This window comes from Citrus clementina, unplaced genomic scaffold (assembly GCF_000493195.1).
Source record: "Citrus clementina cultivar Clemenules unplaced genomic scaffold, Citrus_clementina_v1.0 scaffold_1, whole genome shotgun sequence".
NCBI lineage: Eukaryota > Viridiplantae > Streptophyta > Magnoliopsida > Sapindales > Rutaceae > Citrus > Citrus x clementina.
In genome coordinates this window covers 25,965,640-25,980,331 of record NW_006263303.1, presented here as the reverse complement: position 1 = coordinate 25,980,331, position 14,692 = coordinate 25,965,640, and the positions used below count along the sequence as shown (strand labels likewise).

General features: G+C 33.2%; 2 protein-coding genes across 6 annotated transcripts; one reads left to right on the top strand and one right to left on the bottom strand.

Annotated features, from left to right (window-relative positions):
* Positions 1-6,072: 6,072 nt before the first annotated feature.
* Positions 6,073-8,421, top strand: LOC18055803. 2 transcript variants are annotated; one of them, XM_024192273.1, is made up of 5 exons: positions 6,073-6,259; positions 6,349-6,392; positions 7,253-7,296; positions 7,404-7,689; positions 7,866-8,421. In XM_024192273.1, the coding sequence occupies exons 2-5, from the start codon at positions 6,353-6,355 to the stop codon at positions 8,180-8,182; spliced, it is 687 nt and encodes a 228-aa protein (XP_024048041.1). In that variant the 5' UTR covers positions 6,073-6,259; positions 6,349-6,352; the 3' UTR covers positions 8,183-8,421. The 2 variants fall into 2 exon arrangements, with proteins under 2 accessions (XP_024048041.1, XP_006453116.1); XM_006453053.2 differs by having other exon boundaries at positions 6,074-6,259; positions 6,349-6,416.
* A 498-nt stretch (positions 8,422-8,919) lies between these two features.
* Positions 8,920-13,690, bottom strand: LOC18055802. Of its 4 annotated transcripts, none has more exons than XM_024177434.1 (3): positions 13,571-13,690; positions 11,615-12,892; positions 8,920-11,311 (listed from the first exon to the last, which is right to left on the bottom strand). In XM_024177434.1, exons 2-3 carry the CDS (start codon positions 11,959-11,961, stop codon positions 9,145-9,147), a joined length of 2,514 nt encoding a protein of 837 aa, XP_024033202.1. In that variant the 5' UTR covers positions 11,962-12,892; positions 13,571-13,690; the 3' UTR covers positions 8,920-9,144. The 4 variants fall into 4 exon arrangements, with proteins under 4 accessions (XP_024033202.1, XP_006453114.1, XP_006453113.1 ...); XM_006453051.2 differs by having other exon boundaries at positions 11,615-12,876; XM_006453050.2 differs by having other exon boundaries at positions 11,615-11,973.
* Positions 13,691-14,692: the final 1,002 nt, after the last annotated feature.

Genomic DNA, 14,692 nt, shown 5'->3' with positions numbered 1-14,692 from the left:
TATATAAACCATTTTTTTACACCTTCCAGAATGCCACAGTAAACCAGCCGATGATTTGAAGAAATGGAATCAGGAACTTTTTGGTTAGTTATGTTGGTTTAATTTTGATATGTCATGTTAGTTTGCTTATGGAGCTTAAATGTATCTAGTGCTTGCACACTAAGCACGCCAAAGGCAGTGGCCATCTTATTTTAACTAGGCTTTAGATTATGTTACAAGGGGTTTGTGGCATTAAGAAAGTTGTTGGCGAAGTATATTTAGCACTCATGTGTAGGTAGACCAACAATGTCTTTTTTGTTTTTTATTGGATACATTGCTTTGTAACCATATAGGGGATTAATACACCATTTCAAATGCTGCCAATGTATATTACTCCATCAACTATTTGATATTATTAATTACAATGAATCTCAGCAGATGTTACACTTAATTTTTCTGCATTTTCTGAATCTACATTACTATTTTCAATACATATGTCATGAGTTACAATATATGATAGCTGCAACGAGTACTAGAATAACCATTGTCACGAATTGGTACTTCTTCAATTCGGAAAGTAGAGTTTCACTTCTAATGATCCTGTGATCAAAGACAGACATGTCAAGATTCATAATATTGTTGTCATTGTTGTCAATACCTTGCTCTTGAAACAGGTTCATCTGACTTGCAAATTCTGAAATCTCTTCTCTAGATGGTGCCCACCATCTAAAGAAACCGCATGCAGGATCATTAGGACAGCTATAATATAATCGGTTGGGATTTGGCTTGGATTCTGATATTTTGATTGCTGCCCTGACTCTACAATAGCATACCTTGTTGTGGAACTTGAAAATTCCCCCATTTATCAAATTCTTATCTGAACTAGGTTTTGATTTTGATGAACTTGAAGCACCCCTGAAGCTAGACATCCTTCTGCCAATCTATGTGTTGAATAAGTTGTAGCTTGAATAGCTGGTAATGCTTGTGTTAGGCTTAATAATGATCTAAAGCTCAACAACGAACAAGTGCTGTTTGTATCAATATGCTAGTGAGTTTTGTTAGTCATGGTGAAGTTAAGGAGGGTTGCACAACATTAATATTTATAACTGGTGGAACTCTCTTGCCGTTATGTTACCGTTGCAAAGGAACTGTAAATGATGCCATCCACTGCCTATATATAGCTGTTACAATGTACAGCTGCACATGCTTTACCTACGCTTGTAATGTGTTTATCTAATGCCACATGTGTATTGTAATGAAATTGTTTTTGAAGGGCAAGAGTGTAATGTTAGTGACTTCACATAAGACAAAACTGATATGAATTTGTTTGTAATATTACCTTTTCAAATTCAAACTTTCGGCAATGCTATTATTTCCATTTTTACCCCTACTCCGTTTGAAATAACCGTTTATTTAACAGAAATGGGTGCGCGCCGCACATGGTTGAAACATGCGGGTGCGCGGCGCCAATTGTTGAAACATATGGGGGCTGACGATAAATTACCCTTTTTACTTCCATTAAACCATTATAAAATATAAAAAAATAAGTAAGAAAAATACTGTTTTAAAATAGAATATTTAGAATTGTAGCACATATGAAGTTGAGAAGATGAATTGATGATCAAATAATAGATATTGACTTCATATTTCAAGAAAAAAAATTTCTTTTTAGATAGATTAATGAATGTAATAATTTTCTTTGTAGATAAGAATTAAGAAATTGTTTCATCTATTGCGTTTTGAGATTATAAGGTTTTAATAGAAATTAAAATAAATACTAAAAGTCAAATATTCTAATGTTAAATAATTAAATTTTCTTTACATTTTCAATTTTTTCCTTGAAAAGTCTAATCATAAATGAATTAATGGTTAGACAATGTTATTAATTATATTTCTTTAACATTAAAGTTAACAAATATAGTTTAGGCTTTCCTACAATACGTAATTTAAAAAAAATTATTAATTACATAATTATTGAATAAATATTCAAAAAATGAGACCTTTCTAAGATTTGGGATCTTAAGGGACTTTTTTTTTTAATAGTGGTACACAAGATTATTACTATAGTCCTAAAGACTATCTTTATTCAACTATGAACTACTTCACTTACATTCACGTTTCCTAATGGAGAAGGTTGTCTCCACATGTCTTCACGGGGAGAAGACTCTCTTCACATGTCTTCACAGGGACAAGACATCAATTATTAACACGTTGTCTCCACTCAGTTATTTCATAACCATTCACATTTACGACCACTCACATTTCGAAAACGAAAGAACTTACATTCTATTAAAAATGAAACTTTCGAATATCTCGCAAAAAAATTAATGGGCTCCCCAGCCCCACCCTTGAGCATAGTCCAAGAAATATTTGAGAGAATTTTCTAAAGAATATTGTGATAATAAAAAAATAAGTGAAGAAACAGACTAAAAGTCCTCACTTTCTTTGTTCAGTTGGAAAGACAAAAGAAAGTATAAAAAAAAAAAAAAGGTTTCGTTTTATATTATGGTTGTTCCGTACACGTTTGTTTGTCTCCACTTAATTATAATGTCTCTAGAAGACTGAAACTAACCCCCACAGTATTTTTATGAATGACTAGAATCCTTACTTTAACACATTGTAAGTATGGATATTATCATTTTCCCACCAAAGGTATTCTGACACATCATGTCAGTACCACGGTTTGGTAAAACTATCAATTTACCACCAAACATTTAAACTGTTAGTATTTTCCCATCATTCCGTTAAAACTCAGTTAATATGTAACGGAAAATTCCTAAAAGGTCAATTTTACCCCTAGAGCATAAAAGACCATGTAATTAACCTTTGTAATTAAATCATTATTTATTGTTCTTCCTTCTTAAAGGACAAAAATTACCCTTTATGAATTTTGTAAAATTGACCTTGTGGTATTAGGTAATTCATAAATTGATTTAATTTATTTAATTTTTAAAAGGCAAATTTATTTATTTAATTTTTTGTGTAAAATTATTATCATCATTTCAAAGATTAAATTGCTTCTTTTGCACATTCTTTTTTTTTTTTGGCCCTTTCATAAATTGAGTTTTAGTAGTAGAATAAATTGTCTTTAGCTCGTCAATTTAATAAATAAATTTGTCCTTTAAAAATTAAATTAATTAAATTAATTTATGAAGTACCTAACACCACACGATCAATTTTATAAAATTTATAAAGGGTAATTTTTGTCCTTTAAGAATGAAGAACAACAAATGATGATTTAATTACAAAATTCATAAAAAGTTAATTACATAGTCTTTTACGCTCTAGGGGTAAAATTGACTTTTAATGAATTTTCTGTTACATATTAACTGAGTTTTAACGGAATGGTGGGAAAATGCTAACAGTTTACACGTTTGGTGGTAAATTGATAGTTTTACCAAATCATGATACTGACATGATGTATCAGAATACCTTTAGTGGGAAAATGATAATATCCCTTGTAAGTATAATGATTCTCCCACTAAGTCAAAGATTGATTGATCGTGATGTTTTTTGTTTGAAAATGAAATTTAGCATTTTCCTTTTCACAAGAAATGGGTCCTAGACTCCTGTCTCGTAATATCGTAATCACCTAATACACATTACTTAAGTCATTAATGAAGACGAATGTTAATTAGTTAAAACTAATAGACTATCAAGAAGTAATTAACTTTCTTAAAATCTTCGGAGAGTTGTTTCACGGCACTACTTCCAATCACACGTTCGCACTTTAAAGATTCGCCAGTGAATTATTCGAAGGCAATGCAAAATGCCAGGTGTTTCCGATGCAGGACCAATAAGTCGAAGAAAAAGTAAAAGAATTGAGATGAGCACGACGAATTCGAAATTGACAACGACATTAAACAAACAAATAATGAAGACATTTTTTGAAGTGTCAAAGAAAGCACGAGGGATCAGATGCTTTTGGACAAGAGTTCTCTTTGTGTTAAAAAGTACTCAGTAATTGACGATTTTGGGCTTCGGAAGTGCTTTTGATTCATTACCTTGATGGATGTTACACTCAATTACTCAAAAGTGATGGGAAGTTCTGTAATTTTTTTATCACTATTCAATCATATTCATAATTTTGGCTATATTTTGAGCAAAGGAAAGTTCGTGTTAGTACTTTATTTTGGTCCAAAATTTGTTTTTTATTGATTATTAGCCCTGAAGGAAATTTGGGCCATCTTCATCTTTTTTGTGTGCGTGTCTCTCTGTCTCTATATATATGGGGTAGGATTTTTTTAATCTTACTTAATTTAAAATTGTGATCAGTCATATAAAATTACGTAAAAATTACTTGGACTATTTTATCTTACTTTTCTTTTTAATTGTGACAGGTCAATTATTTTATAAAATTCAATTTTAGTGACAGATCTCAAATTTCCAAATTAAATGCAAGAAAATTGGGATTAATATTATATTAGCAAAAATTAACATACACTATAGGGAAACTATTAAAAATTAGTAATTGTTTTTTATTTCATTTATAATTCTAATTTAAAACATGAATGTTTTGTTTAAAATATTTCGATATGACTCAAAAGTTTATTGAGCGTCCATGATGATGCGTGACGCCCTTGTTGAGCAGTCTCAACATTCTTAAAATATGTAAATATTGAAACATTATCAGGTGCTTTCATATGCATCAAGTACAAAATGGAACAATTTATTTTTTTATTGCTATTAAAGCTAGAAATTTGAAATATTGTAGTGATAAAAAAACATTATAATTTTTTTTTAAAGCTATTTAAAAAAAAAACAATTAATCCTGTAAAAGTAATAGTGCATGTAAGGCGGTTTAGCTCACGTTTAAAAATTCTGGCTGCATGCAGATGGTTGCGGGCACTAGACTAGGAAATTTGGAGCAAGGTTGCTTAGGGGTATTTTTTGTTCATGATTACACACACACACATATATATATATGGTTATAAAAAATAGAATAATGATAGAGAATTATTAAAATTGAACTAATAATAAAATTGTCCTAAGTTTTAAATCAATAACAAATTTATTATGATATGACTCCGGTAGAGTCTAATATTGAGGTGCGTTTTCTTAAAAAATAAGGGTGATCAACCTTTGGCCGAGTGGTAAAATCTATACTCTTATAAGTTTGAGTTCCTATATTGTAATATAAGGATTTAATTTTTTTCTCTAATTATGAAATAATTGAGTGGAGATGGTTTTTTCCTTTTCGAGATATAAGTGGAGTAGACTTCTCTTTAATATTTGTGAGGATAAATATCTAACGTTTTTTTAAAGTGTAAGTGACGTTTGTTTTTTAACTTAATGACTTAAAGTGACTTAACTTAATTAATTAAGTTAATTAGATGTGTTTATTTTTATAACTTAATGAGACTTTTTAGATAATTTTGACTTAATAAAATAAGCTAATTTTTTTGACTTTTTACTTAATGGAGAAATTTGAATTAAGTCAATTACTTACTAATATAAAAAATATCCATGTTTTATAATTTATTTTTCATGTTTATCCCAAAATTCACCCATAGACATTTACCCCACATAAAAATATCCCTGTTTTTTCTTTCTTATATTATATACGATAAATTTTGAAATTTATGGTATTTTATATATTAAAATTCTAAAATAATTATGTATTCACTTGAATATAGTTTTACTTATAAATGTTAAAATATTATGGTATTTAATATATTATTTATTTGACATTCAAATTTAATAAGGATACAAATGTAATATTTTCAGCTTTTTCAATTGAAAAAACAAACAACTTAATATTTATTTTTCGAGATTCAGATAAAAAAATAAACATATTATTCAGATTCAGATATTTAGATTTATTCGAAATTCAGACTAATTTAAGTGTATTCAAATTTCAGATAAAAAAATAAACACCCTCTAAATAAAGTAGATATTTCTTGAATATTTGTTAGTGTAAATATCTGATTGTAATCCGTTGATTGTAGTTCAGGCAAAAGAAAAAAAAAAAGAAAAAGGAGGGAGGTGGAAAGTTATTAAAAATAAATACCAACACGTGTAAACTATAAAGGAAGACAAAAAAACGACGTAGGGGAGAGTTAAAACGACAAGTCATACGCCGCCTGCTTCGTCCGTTTTATTTTCTCGCAACAGTGAACTGAAACTCATCCTTCTTAAGTTTCAGTGTGCGTGCGTTTTTGTGTCCAGAGAAATGAATGACCGTACATAATCAATTTCATCAATTTATCAATTAATCTTCTCTTTTCCGCGCTGCCTGCTGCTTTAACGCCGCAACACCACAGACGCAGAATCTAAAACCGTACACTTTGATTCCCCTTTATTTTCTCAGCCGTTAATTCTTTTGCATTTGCAAAATTGTTCATTTCTTTTTCTTCTTCTTATTATTAGTATTATGGGTAAGAGAAAGCGAGGTGCTGATCAACACCATAACAGTAATGACCCTCCTGCTTCTTCGGGTACCTTTTTTTTTTAAATTTTTTTATTTGTGAAGTTTGTTTGCCCCGTTCTGTTTGGTTTTCGAGAAAATGTGGACAATTAGAAGAACAGAAGGCGCAAATTTCAATTTTGGAATTATATTTGAGTTCAATTTTGAGACTTCTACTTTGGGTTTCGTTGATTGCAGTTTAATTTTATACCCATAAAAGTAAATTGTAGGGTTAGGGTTTTTTTATTATTTTTTTATTATCTCTGTTTTATTTATTTTTGTATGTTGATCAACATTTTTGGGAATTGATTATCACAGATTGATCATCTGTACCAAAGATCTTTCTTTTTTTTTTCTTTTTTTTCGTTTCCCCCACTTAGTACATAAGCAAGTTCTGTTTTAAGTCCAGCTGAAATATTCTTTACAAGATTCTTCTGTGATAGTGAATTCATTGCACTGAATATATTATCTGAATTTTAATTTCAAACAATATTTGAGTCCCAACTTGAATCACCATATTGCATGCTGCTCATCTCTTGAATGATGAATGTAAAATTTCTTATTATTTTATTCTACCATCCGATTGATAAATGCTACATCAGTTGGCACTCAAATTGGGACTTTTTGTGAGTGTGGGTCGTTTATCTGGTATGCTCTTCTTTGGCTTAAAATTTTGTTTGCTATTTCTTATGATATCACCTGTTGCATTAGCAGATCCTTTTTGTGTTGTCTGTGATTGCATTTTGCTTCCCTTTCTGGATTCAGAAGTTTAAGCTGTTAGGTCTGCTTGTTCAATTGTTGTTTTGTTGTGTTTGACAAGAATGTGTAATTTTGGACTGATCTAACTTTTGCTCCTATTTAATTTAGACAACATTCCATGCTCATCAGGAACAGAAGCATTATCAAAACAGGTTAGTTTTTTTATACAAAATAGTACCTGCATCCAAGTTATTTCTTTGCATCCTTGATATCCAACAGGATCATGGTTGTGACCTGATTTTTTTTTTTTTAACTGTAGAAACCTTCACAGTTCGTTGATTCAAGTGACTTAAAGCCTTTCTCATCTGGAATGGAAATCACTGATAATTCTGTAAAGCTATTGAATGCCCACCATCACTATAATCTTGGTCGTTCTGTATTCTTAAAAAGATCGCGTCATCACTATAGCCACCAATACTCTCGAAGAAACTTAGGTAACCATGGTAACGGATCGAGTTCTCTTGGGAAGGGTCCTCCTTCACGTGAGGAGAGACTCTCCTTCAAGTTGGCTAGTCATTGCAACACAGAGCCTGGAAGCCACGCAGGTAACATGGTTTCTTACATAAGAAACTATCTTGTCATTTCACGGACAAGACATATTTATGGATGCATACTCTGGATAGTACCTAATCATATTATTTTCTGTGTTCTAACATCCTTCTTGGAAGTTGGAATGCTTTCCGCACATGGGTCTTATTTTTATTTTTTGCCAACATTTCAGAGAAGAGGGAAAAACCATTTAGCAGGTCGGAGAGAATCAGATTCAGTTCCTTGGTAACGAATGCTGCATCACCTGATACAGTGAAAATCATATGTGGGATCTGTCAGAAGCTGTTGAGACGGAAATCACATCTTCTTGGAATGGGAAGCACAATACCTTCTGGTGAACAACATGCTGTGGCTGTTTTAGTTTGTGGTCATGTATATCATGCAGATTGCTTGGAGCAGAGAACATCTGCTGAAGATATACGTGACCCACCCTGCCCACTGTGTTTAGGCTCGCTGACGCAGGTCGAATCTTCAGGAGTACAAGAATGAATGTACAGATGTTGAAATTAACTAAATCTATGATATACTTCTAATCATCTAAGAGAGAGACAGAACATACTTAGATGGGAAGCTTACATGAATAGATAGGCTGTTTATGTAATATGAGCTGACTGGTTAATACAGACCAGGATTTCGGCCTTGCATTGTCTTACAAATCTTAGAGCCGTCAAGAGTATTGTAAACACTTAATAAGTGCTTTGCTATCTTTAAATTTTTGCGGTTTATTATGTTTTGTTTATTTATTTATTTATTTTGATAATTGCCTTATAATATGTACTATAATGGTCCAACTGTGTATATATGCTTTGGTTTTTACACTTGTTTTAAACGTTAGAAAATAAATGGTTCAACCCAGCTCACATGTTTCGTCGAAAATGGAGATGATACTGATTTAAAGATACGGTTCAAGTTCATGAACGACTTTGTAAACAATATTCTCACTATCACGCCAAATGAATGAATCAATTTTGGGTATAGGAACATTGAAGTCACATGTGTAACTAATTACATGTTTACAAATATTTTCGTACTTATAAAAAGTTTTTATTTCTAGAAAACTTAGAATTTCTGGAATTCAACGAGAAATGGGTAATTGATAAATTAAATTTTGGGAAAAAAGCAACAATATCTATCATCTCATATTCCTTTTTCGTAGTCTTCTTTTACACTGAGCATGTTAAAGCCTTGCGCAGAAATGGAAAAATAACCTGAAACCATTTTAGGAATCTGACAAGTAAAAAACTGCCGGAATCAATTCCTAGAAAATAGTCTGAACACAGGCTTAAATGAAGTCTAGCTATTCTGGCATAATAGATAAATACAAGATTCAGTACTCACGCAGTCAGCACACTAACAGAGCTGATGTACATGGGGAAAGCGAAAACATGACGGGAATTATTCTAAAGTTTTGTACATTGCCACACATACTACTCGAATGAAGCATAAAGGATCTAAGAGGTTTCCTTGCATGAAAGTTTATTATGCCCTATACCCTTGCACTTGGTGCAAGTAACTGTTCTATGCTCTATGCCCAGAATTTTCCGTCTTCTCTTCTGATGGGTTGTTGGTGTTCGGGTGGAGGATGGAGGAAGTACCTGCTCAGCTTCTTCCACAGAAGCTTTTTCTTTAGCAGGAGGCTTGAAAATGGCTTCAACTAGGTTGATGGACTTGGAGTACGTCGAGCGATAGCTATCAACAGTGAAGTAACTCGAACAGTAATCATACACATTCCTGCCTGTGGAATTAAAGACAGCAATAGCATGATGGCAAGGAAGCCCAGTTGCTTTCCACACCAGACAGCTACAGTCTCTTTTATTCATATCAACGACATGCGTAGAATCACCTTGAACCTCAAATAAGGTATCAGAAGAGAACAAAACCTTTAGATAATGTGCTCTTCTACTTGCATCCTTTACTAGTTGCTCTCTTGATGGAATAAGTTTTGTAAACCACCCACTTGAATTCATTCGACGATTATTTATCATCTCTGTCATCTTACACAGAAGCCTTTCTAGTTTCTGTATGAGGGGTAGCTCCCACACTTCCTCAATCCAGTTAGCATACGACTCTGCAATATCAAATGTAATATGCTGATAACTCTCGCCCTTGAAAGCTGCATTTGTCCAATACTCTGGTGCAATCTGCATCATCCAATCAAAAGCATTTGAGGAGACCTTTTTGACTTGCTCGGCAGACATCCTAAAACTGTCAAGTCGGGCCGCACAGGCAGCAGCAAGAAAATTGACAGGCAAAGAACCTTTCCCTTCTCCATGAAATGGACCCTTCAAGTTTTTCATGAAATTATCCAGCAGGTGATATATGGAGTACCCATGGTGAGCATTCTCAAATATTTTAAGCACAGATTCCATTAACCCCTTCTGTTTATCAGAGACAAAAGTTATAGATCGAGAACTTGACACTGCAGATCTCAACTCCTCCAGAAACCAATTCCAAATGTCGTCATTCTCAGTATCAACTATAGCAAATGCAACTGGGAAAATACAATCATCCCCATCAAGTGCAGTGGCCGTCAACAAAATCTCATGGTATTTAGACCTTAGAGATGTAGAATCCAGGAAAAGAAGTGGTCGACAACCATTCTGGAAACCGTGTATTGAGGCATCAAAGGATATAAACAGGCGCTGAAATTTTTTGTCATTGTCAATCAAAAGCTTTATAAAACTACCGGGATTTGCTTCCAACAGCTTATCACAAAACCAAGGCAACTGGTTATATGCCTCTTTATATGAACCTTGAAGTTGTTCTCTGGCACCTTCAATTCCACGATAAACTTGGGAGTAATTCAATGTAACCCCAAAATCTCTAAGAATACTTTTAGAAATTTCCTTTGGTTTGTGATGAGGGCTTTCTCGTAACTTGTCCTTTATAATGCTCACCAACCAGTTCTTAGTTGGGTGGGCAGTCTTGGAAGATTCTCCACATGTATGCGTTTCGTTCATTTTTTTAATCTTAAAGACACGTTCAGATGGAACCCAAGATGCATAGAAGCTCCAAGAACAGCCTTCAGCTGCACACATTCCACTTGCACGACTAGTTTCATTCTTTTTAAACTTGTACCTAAAACGATGTGCAATTGAAAATCTTTGCAGTGCATCACGAAATTCAATCACGCTTTTGAATTCCTGGCCAACTCCAGTTATACTATCTTTCCACATGGCCACCATTTCTTCTGGAGATAAATTATTGAACTCAGAAGCAACATCTAAAGCACCATTGGTCCCATCTAGCCCAGCACTAGTATCGCGTTCCTCCTCCATGTCATCATCTGATTCAGTGAGATAGTCCTTGCGCATACGTTTTCTCCGAGGTGCCATCTTTTTTGTCTTCCGAACAGTTTTAGTGACTGCAGCAGTAGGAGCATCGGTACTGTTCTTCCTGGAGGCTGCACGCCTTCGCTTCTTAACAGTATCTGCAGGAGTAGCACTCACATCATATGTAATTGGGCTGTGAGCAGTTCCATCAGCAGGGTCAGCAAGACTATTGGGAGTAAGATTAGCCGCACTAGGTCCAGCAGGTGTTGATACAGGATCAGTTGTAACAAGTGCTTTAGACGCCTTAGACGGAGACACAGTTTCAGCTAGTTTTATCCCACTTGCCCTGCAAACGACAACTAATATGAATCAATGCTATAAAAATAGTGCAATTCCTCTAGCCACCAACAAACCATCAATCACTACAGGTCACAGTAAAACTGAGATGCACTATCATCACCATACCAAAAGAAAGGACAAATTTAACAATACATCAACTTTTCTCATCAAAGCACCAACAAAGAAAATTCCTATGTATCCCAATTAGTTAAGCAATGCATTTCAACAAAATACTGAATAATAAATAATTAATTTCATAAGAGCAACTATGCTACCCAAAGTAAGATGCACATAAAAATAGATTAAATACCTGCCAGTTTCGATGGCAAAGGCTTCACGATCAAAACCCGATGTTCCTATAACAAAGACATCTGCCGTCACTGAGCCTTCATGAAAATCAAACATCCTTTTTAAGTCCTTGTCATTGCATATGGTGATGAGAGTCTGCTTGTTTCCTGGAAGAAAATACTTGACAGACAACGATTTATATTCCAGGTTTAAGAGCTCGGCTAATTTTAACTTGAGATCACCAAAATGGGTTTCTGGATTAATAGCTACGGCATTTGCCTCTCCTCCATCATAAGATAAGGATCCATCATCTTTCGTTACAAATTCACCACCAGACTGGCAGATTAGAATAAGCTTTCCCTTCCCCATTGCAAACAACTTCTGAAATTCACATCAACAACCAGAAGAGATGCATGTTACATAGAAAAAGATGTTCTACAATTATCCAGTTATATTTTACTTCTATCATAAAAAACTGATTCTTGGACTAAGCTATTCCATAATACTAACAACAAAATTGACATGCTGAGTACAATAATTACAATGTAAAGACATGTGAAGACAAACACAGTTTCATTTTATGATCACTATTGAAGAATATTCCAACGAGGAAGTTCTAAATGATGTTGACATTCATAAATGAAAGGATCGAATTTCAGCAGGACATCAACACCCAAATTAAATAATATTGAATTACTTCAAACATAAAACTCAGGACAGATGGAACTACTAAATTATGCAAATGATGACACATTTATTATTGTTGGTCGTGAGTACTTTTTCTGGGAACTGAAAAGTAAAATCTTAGTAGCCGCTCGACCATAAAAATCAAAGCTTATAGTAGTAACTATGTTTCTCAATATAAAGCTTGACAACCAACAATACCACAGGCAAGGATGCCAACAGTTGTACAAAACTTGAAGTCACACCACATCAAATTAAATTATAATAAATCACTAAATTTAGTGTAAGAAACGAAATAACTTAAAGTTAAGGGGGGTGTTGTGGCTTTAAAGCTACAACTCTAATGCTTTTGGTAAATACTTGCAGGCTTGCAGTTGCAGCTGCATTTTGGAAGCTAAAGTGATTTTATTTCACATTTTTTTAATGAAATCCTATAATATATTTATTACCATTCTCAAAATTATTATTGAACTTTTATTTTAAAACTAGAGCTTTTATTTTAGAGTAGCTGCCAAATGGAGCCTTAGTGAACTGGAGTTTGAAACTGGGGCCCTCCTTGAACCTTATGATCTTTGAAAGGCAGGAAACACACGGCTTTTCCTGCAGGTTTTCAGCACTGAAGAATCAAACCCCGGACCACAATTAGCAAGATTTTACTGTATTATTCCCCATCTCTAAGATCATCAATGTTAGCATGTTAAAACATAACGAACCTGTTTATCAAAAAGACAGGCACATGCACACTAGCCAAGGGCATAACTAAAGGCCACAACTCAGTATACAAACAAGGATACAAACCAAAAAAAAAACAATTTCAATCAACCACAACTCATAGATTACCAAATCCAGCGACGAAATAGAATGCATACAATCACTATACCCAATTTCCAGATAAAGATGAAGGTAAACACCATAAGGGTCAGCAGATCCCCACAGCAGGTCAGCCAAAAAAAGTTCACTATCAAAGTCAACCAAACAAACATTCATTGAATCACAAAATCCATTAACTTTTGAAACATTTTAGCAAAAACCCACCAATCTACAAATTGAACATGAGAGTATACTAATAAAATTCATTACATGGTTAAATTATTTCAAGAATTAATAGTACATTAAACAGTATCGAGTCACCAGAGGGGGAGTTTACATAAGTGGTAAAAATTTTGATTTTTTTTTTACATGCAATTAGTAATTGCAAGAGAAAAAAAAAAGCGAGAATTTTCTTTAAAAAAGAACGAGTTAAAACTTAAAAACCTAGTGGGTAATAGTAGCGCGAGAGAAGAGAAGCTTTTACCTGCGAGGAGTTGGGGTTTGCAGAACGAAGAAAACCCTAGATTTTGGGGCCTTTGGATAATTTGGGGAAAAGTGAGTCTAATTTCCGAGGTTTTTAAGGGGGTGACCGACCGAGGCTGTGAAGGGGTCTTTCTGGAGAAATTTCTAATTTATTGTGTTCTATTTATGAAAACTAATAATTCTTGTACTTTTTTATTATTTAGCCAAAGTTATGAGTGAGCAGACTAAAGTACCCTTAATGATTCCACCAATCTACGCACCACATGGCCTCCAAAATGAAGCTCTAAAACTATTTTTGTTCTCTTTCCTTCTTATATGTGTAATTTTCTATTTTTTTTCCTTTTAAATCATCGATCGGAGATTTTCAGAAAAAGATTAAAAAAAAAAATGGTGAAGGGTATTCTGTGTGTTTGGACGCAGAAACAATAGAAGTTCGAGATTTGGCTAATTTTATTGAGGCCTCTTAAAAGTAATGATTTTTCTGAAAAGGACAAATTAAAGTCGCAATTGCAGCTATGGATATAATAAATTACAGAAGCAAATTCATGGGGTTTCTTCGAAATTTCAGATAAGCATACGAGTGATACATTAAAATTAATTTCGTGCATTAAAAAAAAATTACAACTTAATACTTTATCATTTAAGGGAGATCCAAACCTTGCTCCCCGCACTTCTTATACTGTTTTAAGAGATTTTACCATTTAAATCAGTTATCATCTTTAATTGATATGTTTAAATAATCACTTGAGACTGTGGTATAGAATTTTGCATTCGTTTTAAATATCTCAGGAATAGAAATCAAATATTTTAATATCTATGTGAGCAAGATTTAAATTATTTTTTTATTGGTCTCCTATATTTCACTATCAAAAGGTTATATAATAATTTAAAATGAGCATAAAAAAATCCTCATTAATGGGAGGAAAAATATCAAATTCCGGATAGAGAGTGTGAGACACATGAAAATAAAGAATTTCTAAATAGAAAAATTTAAAAGATTATTATAAGTGCATGAAAAAAGAAAGGTCATATCAGTCATCAGATTAATTTTTTTCTTCTTTGAGGGTGTGAAACGATAGTACCCATTTAACATATACAAAAATTTGAAAACCATGCTTCATCG

What these genes read in the sequence shown, in the direction of transcription:
- LOC18055803 (XM_006453053.2), top strand. Translation starts at nt 6,353, where the DNA reads ATGGGTAAGAGAAAGCGAGGTGCTGATCAACACCATAACAGTAATGAC. An exon ending in TGACCCTCCTGCTTCTTCGG is followed by an intron (nt 6,417 to 7,252) that starts GTACCTTTTTTT and finishes TATTTAATTTAG; the next exon opens with ACAACATTCCATGCTCATCA. An exon ending in CAGAAGCATTATCAAAACAG is followed by an intron (nt 7,297 to 7,403) that starts GTTAGTTTTTTT and finishes TTTTAACTGTAG; the next exon opens with AAACCTTCACAGTTCGTTGA.
- LOC18055802 (XM_024177433.1), bottom strand. Translation starts at nt 13,263, where the DNA reads ATGAATGTTTGTTTGGTTGACTTTGATAGTGAACTTTTTTTGGCTGAC. An exon ending in CTATTTCGTCGCTGGATTTG is followed by an intron (nt 11,974 to 13,116) that starts GTAATCTATGAG and finishes TGTGAATTTCAG; the next exon opens with AAGTTGTTTGCAATGGGGAA. An exon ending in TTTGCCATCGAAACTGGCAG is followed by an intron (nt 11,312 to 11,614) that starts GTATTTAATCTA and finishes TGTCGTTTGCAG; the next exon opens with GGCAAGTGGGATAAAACTAG.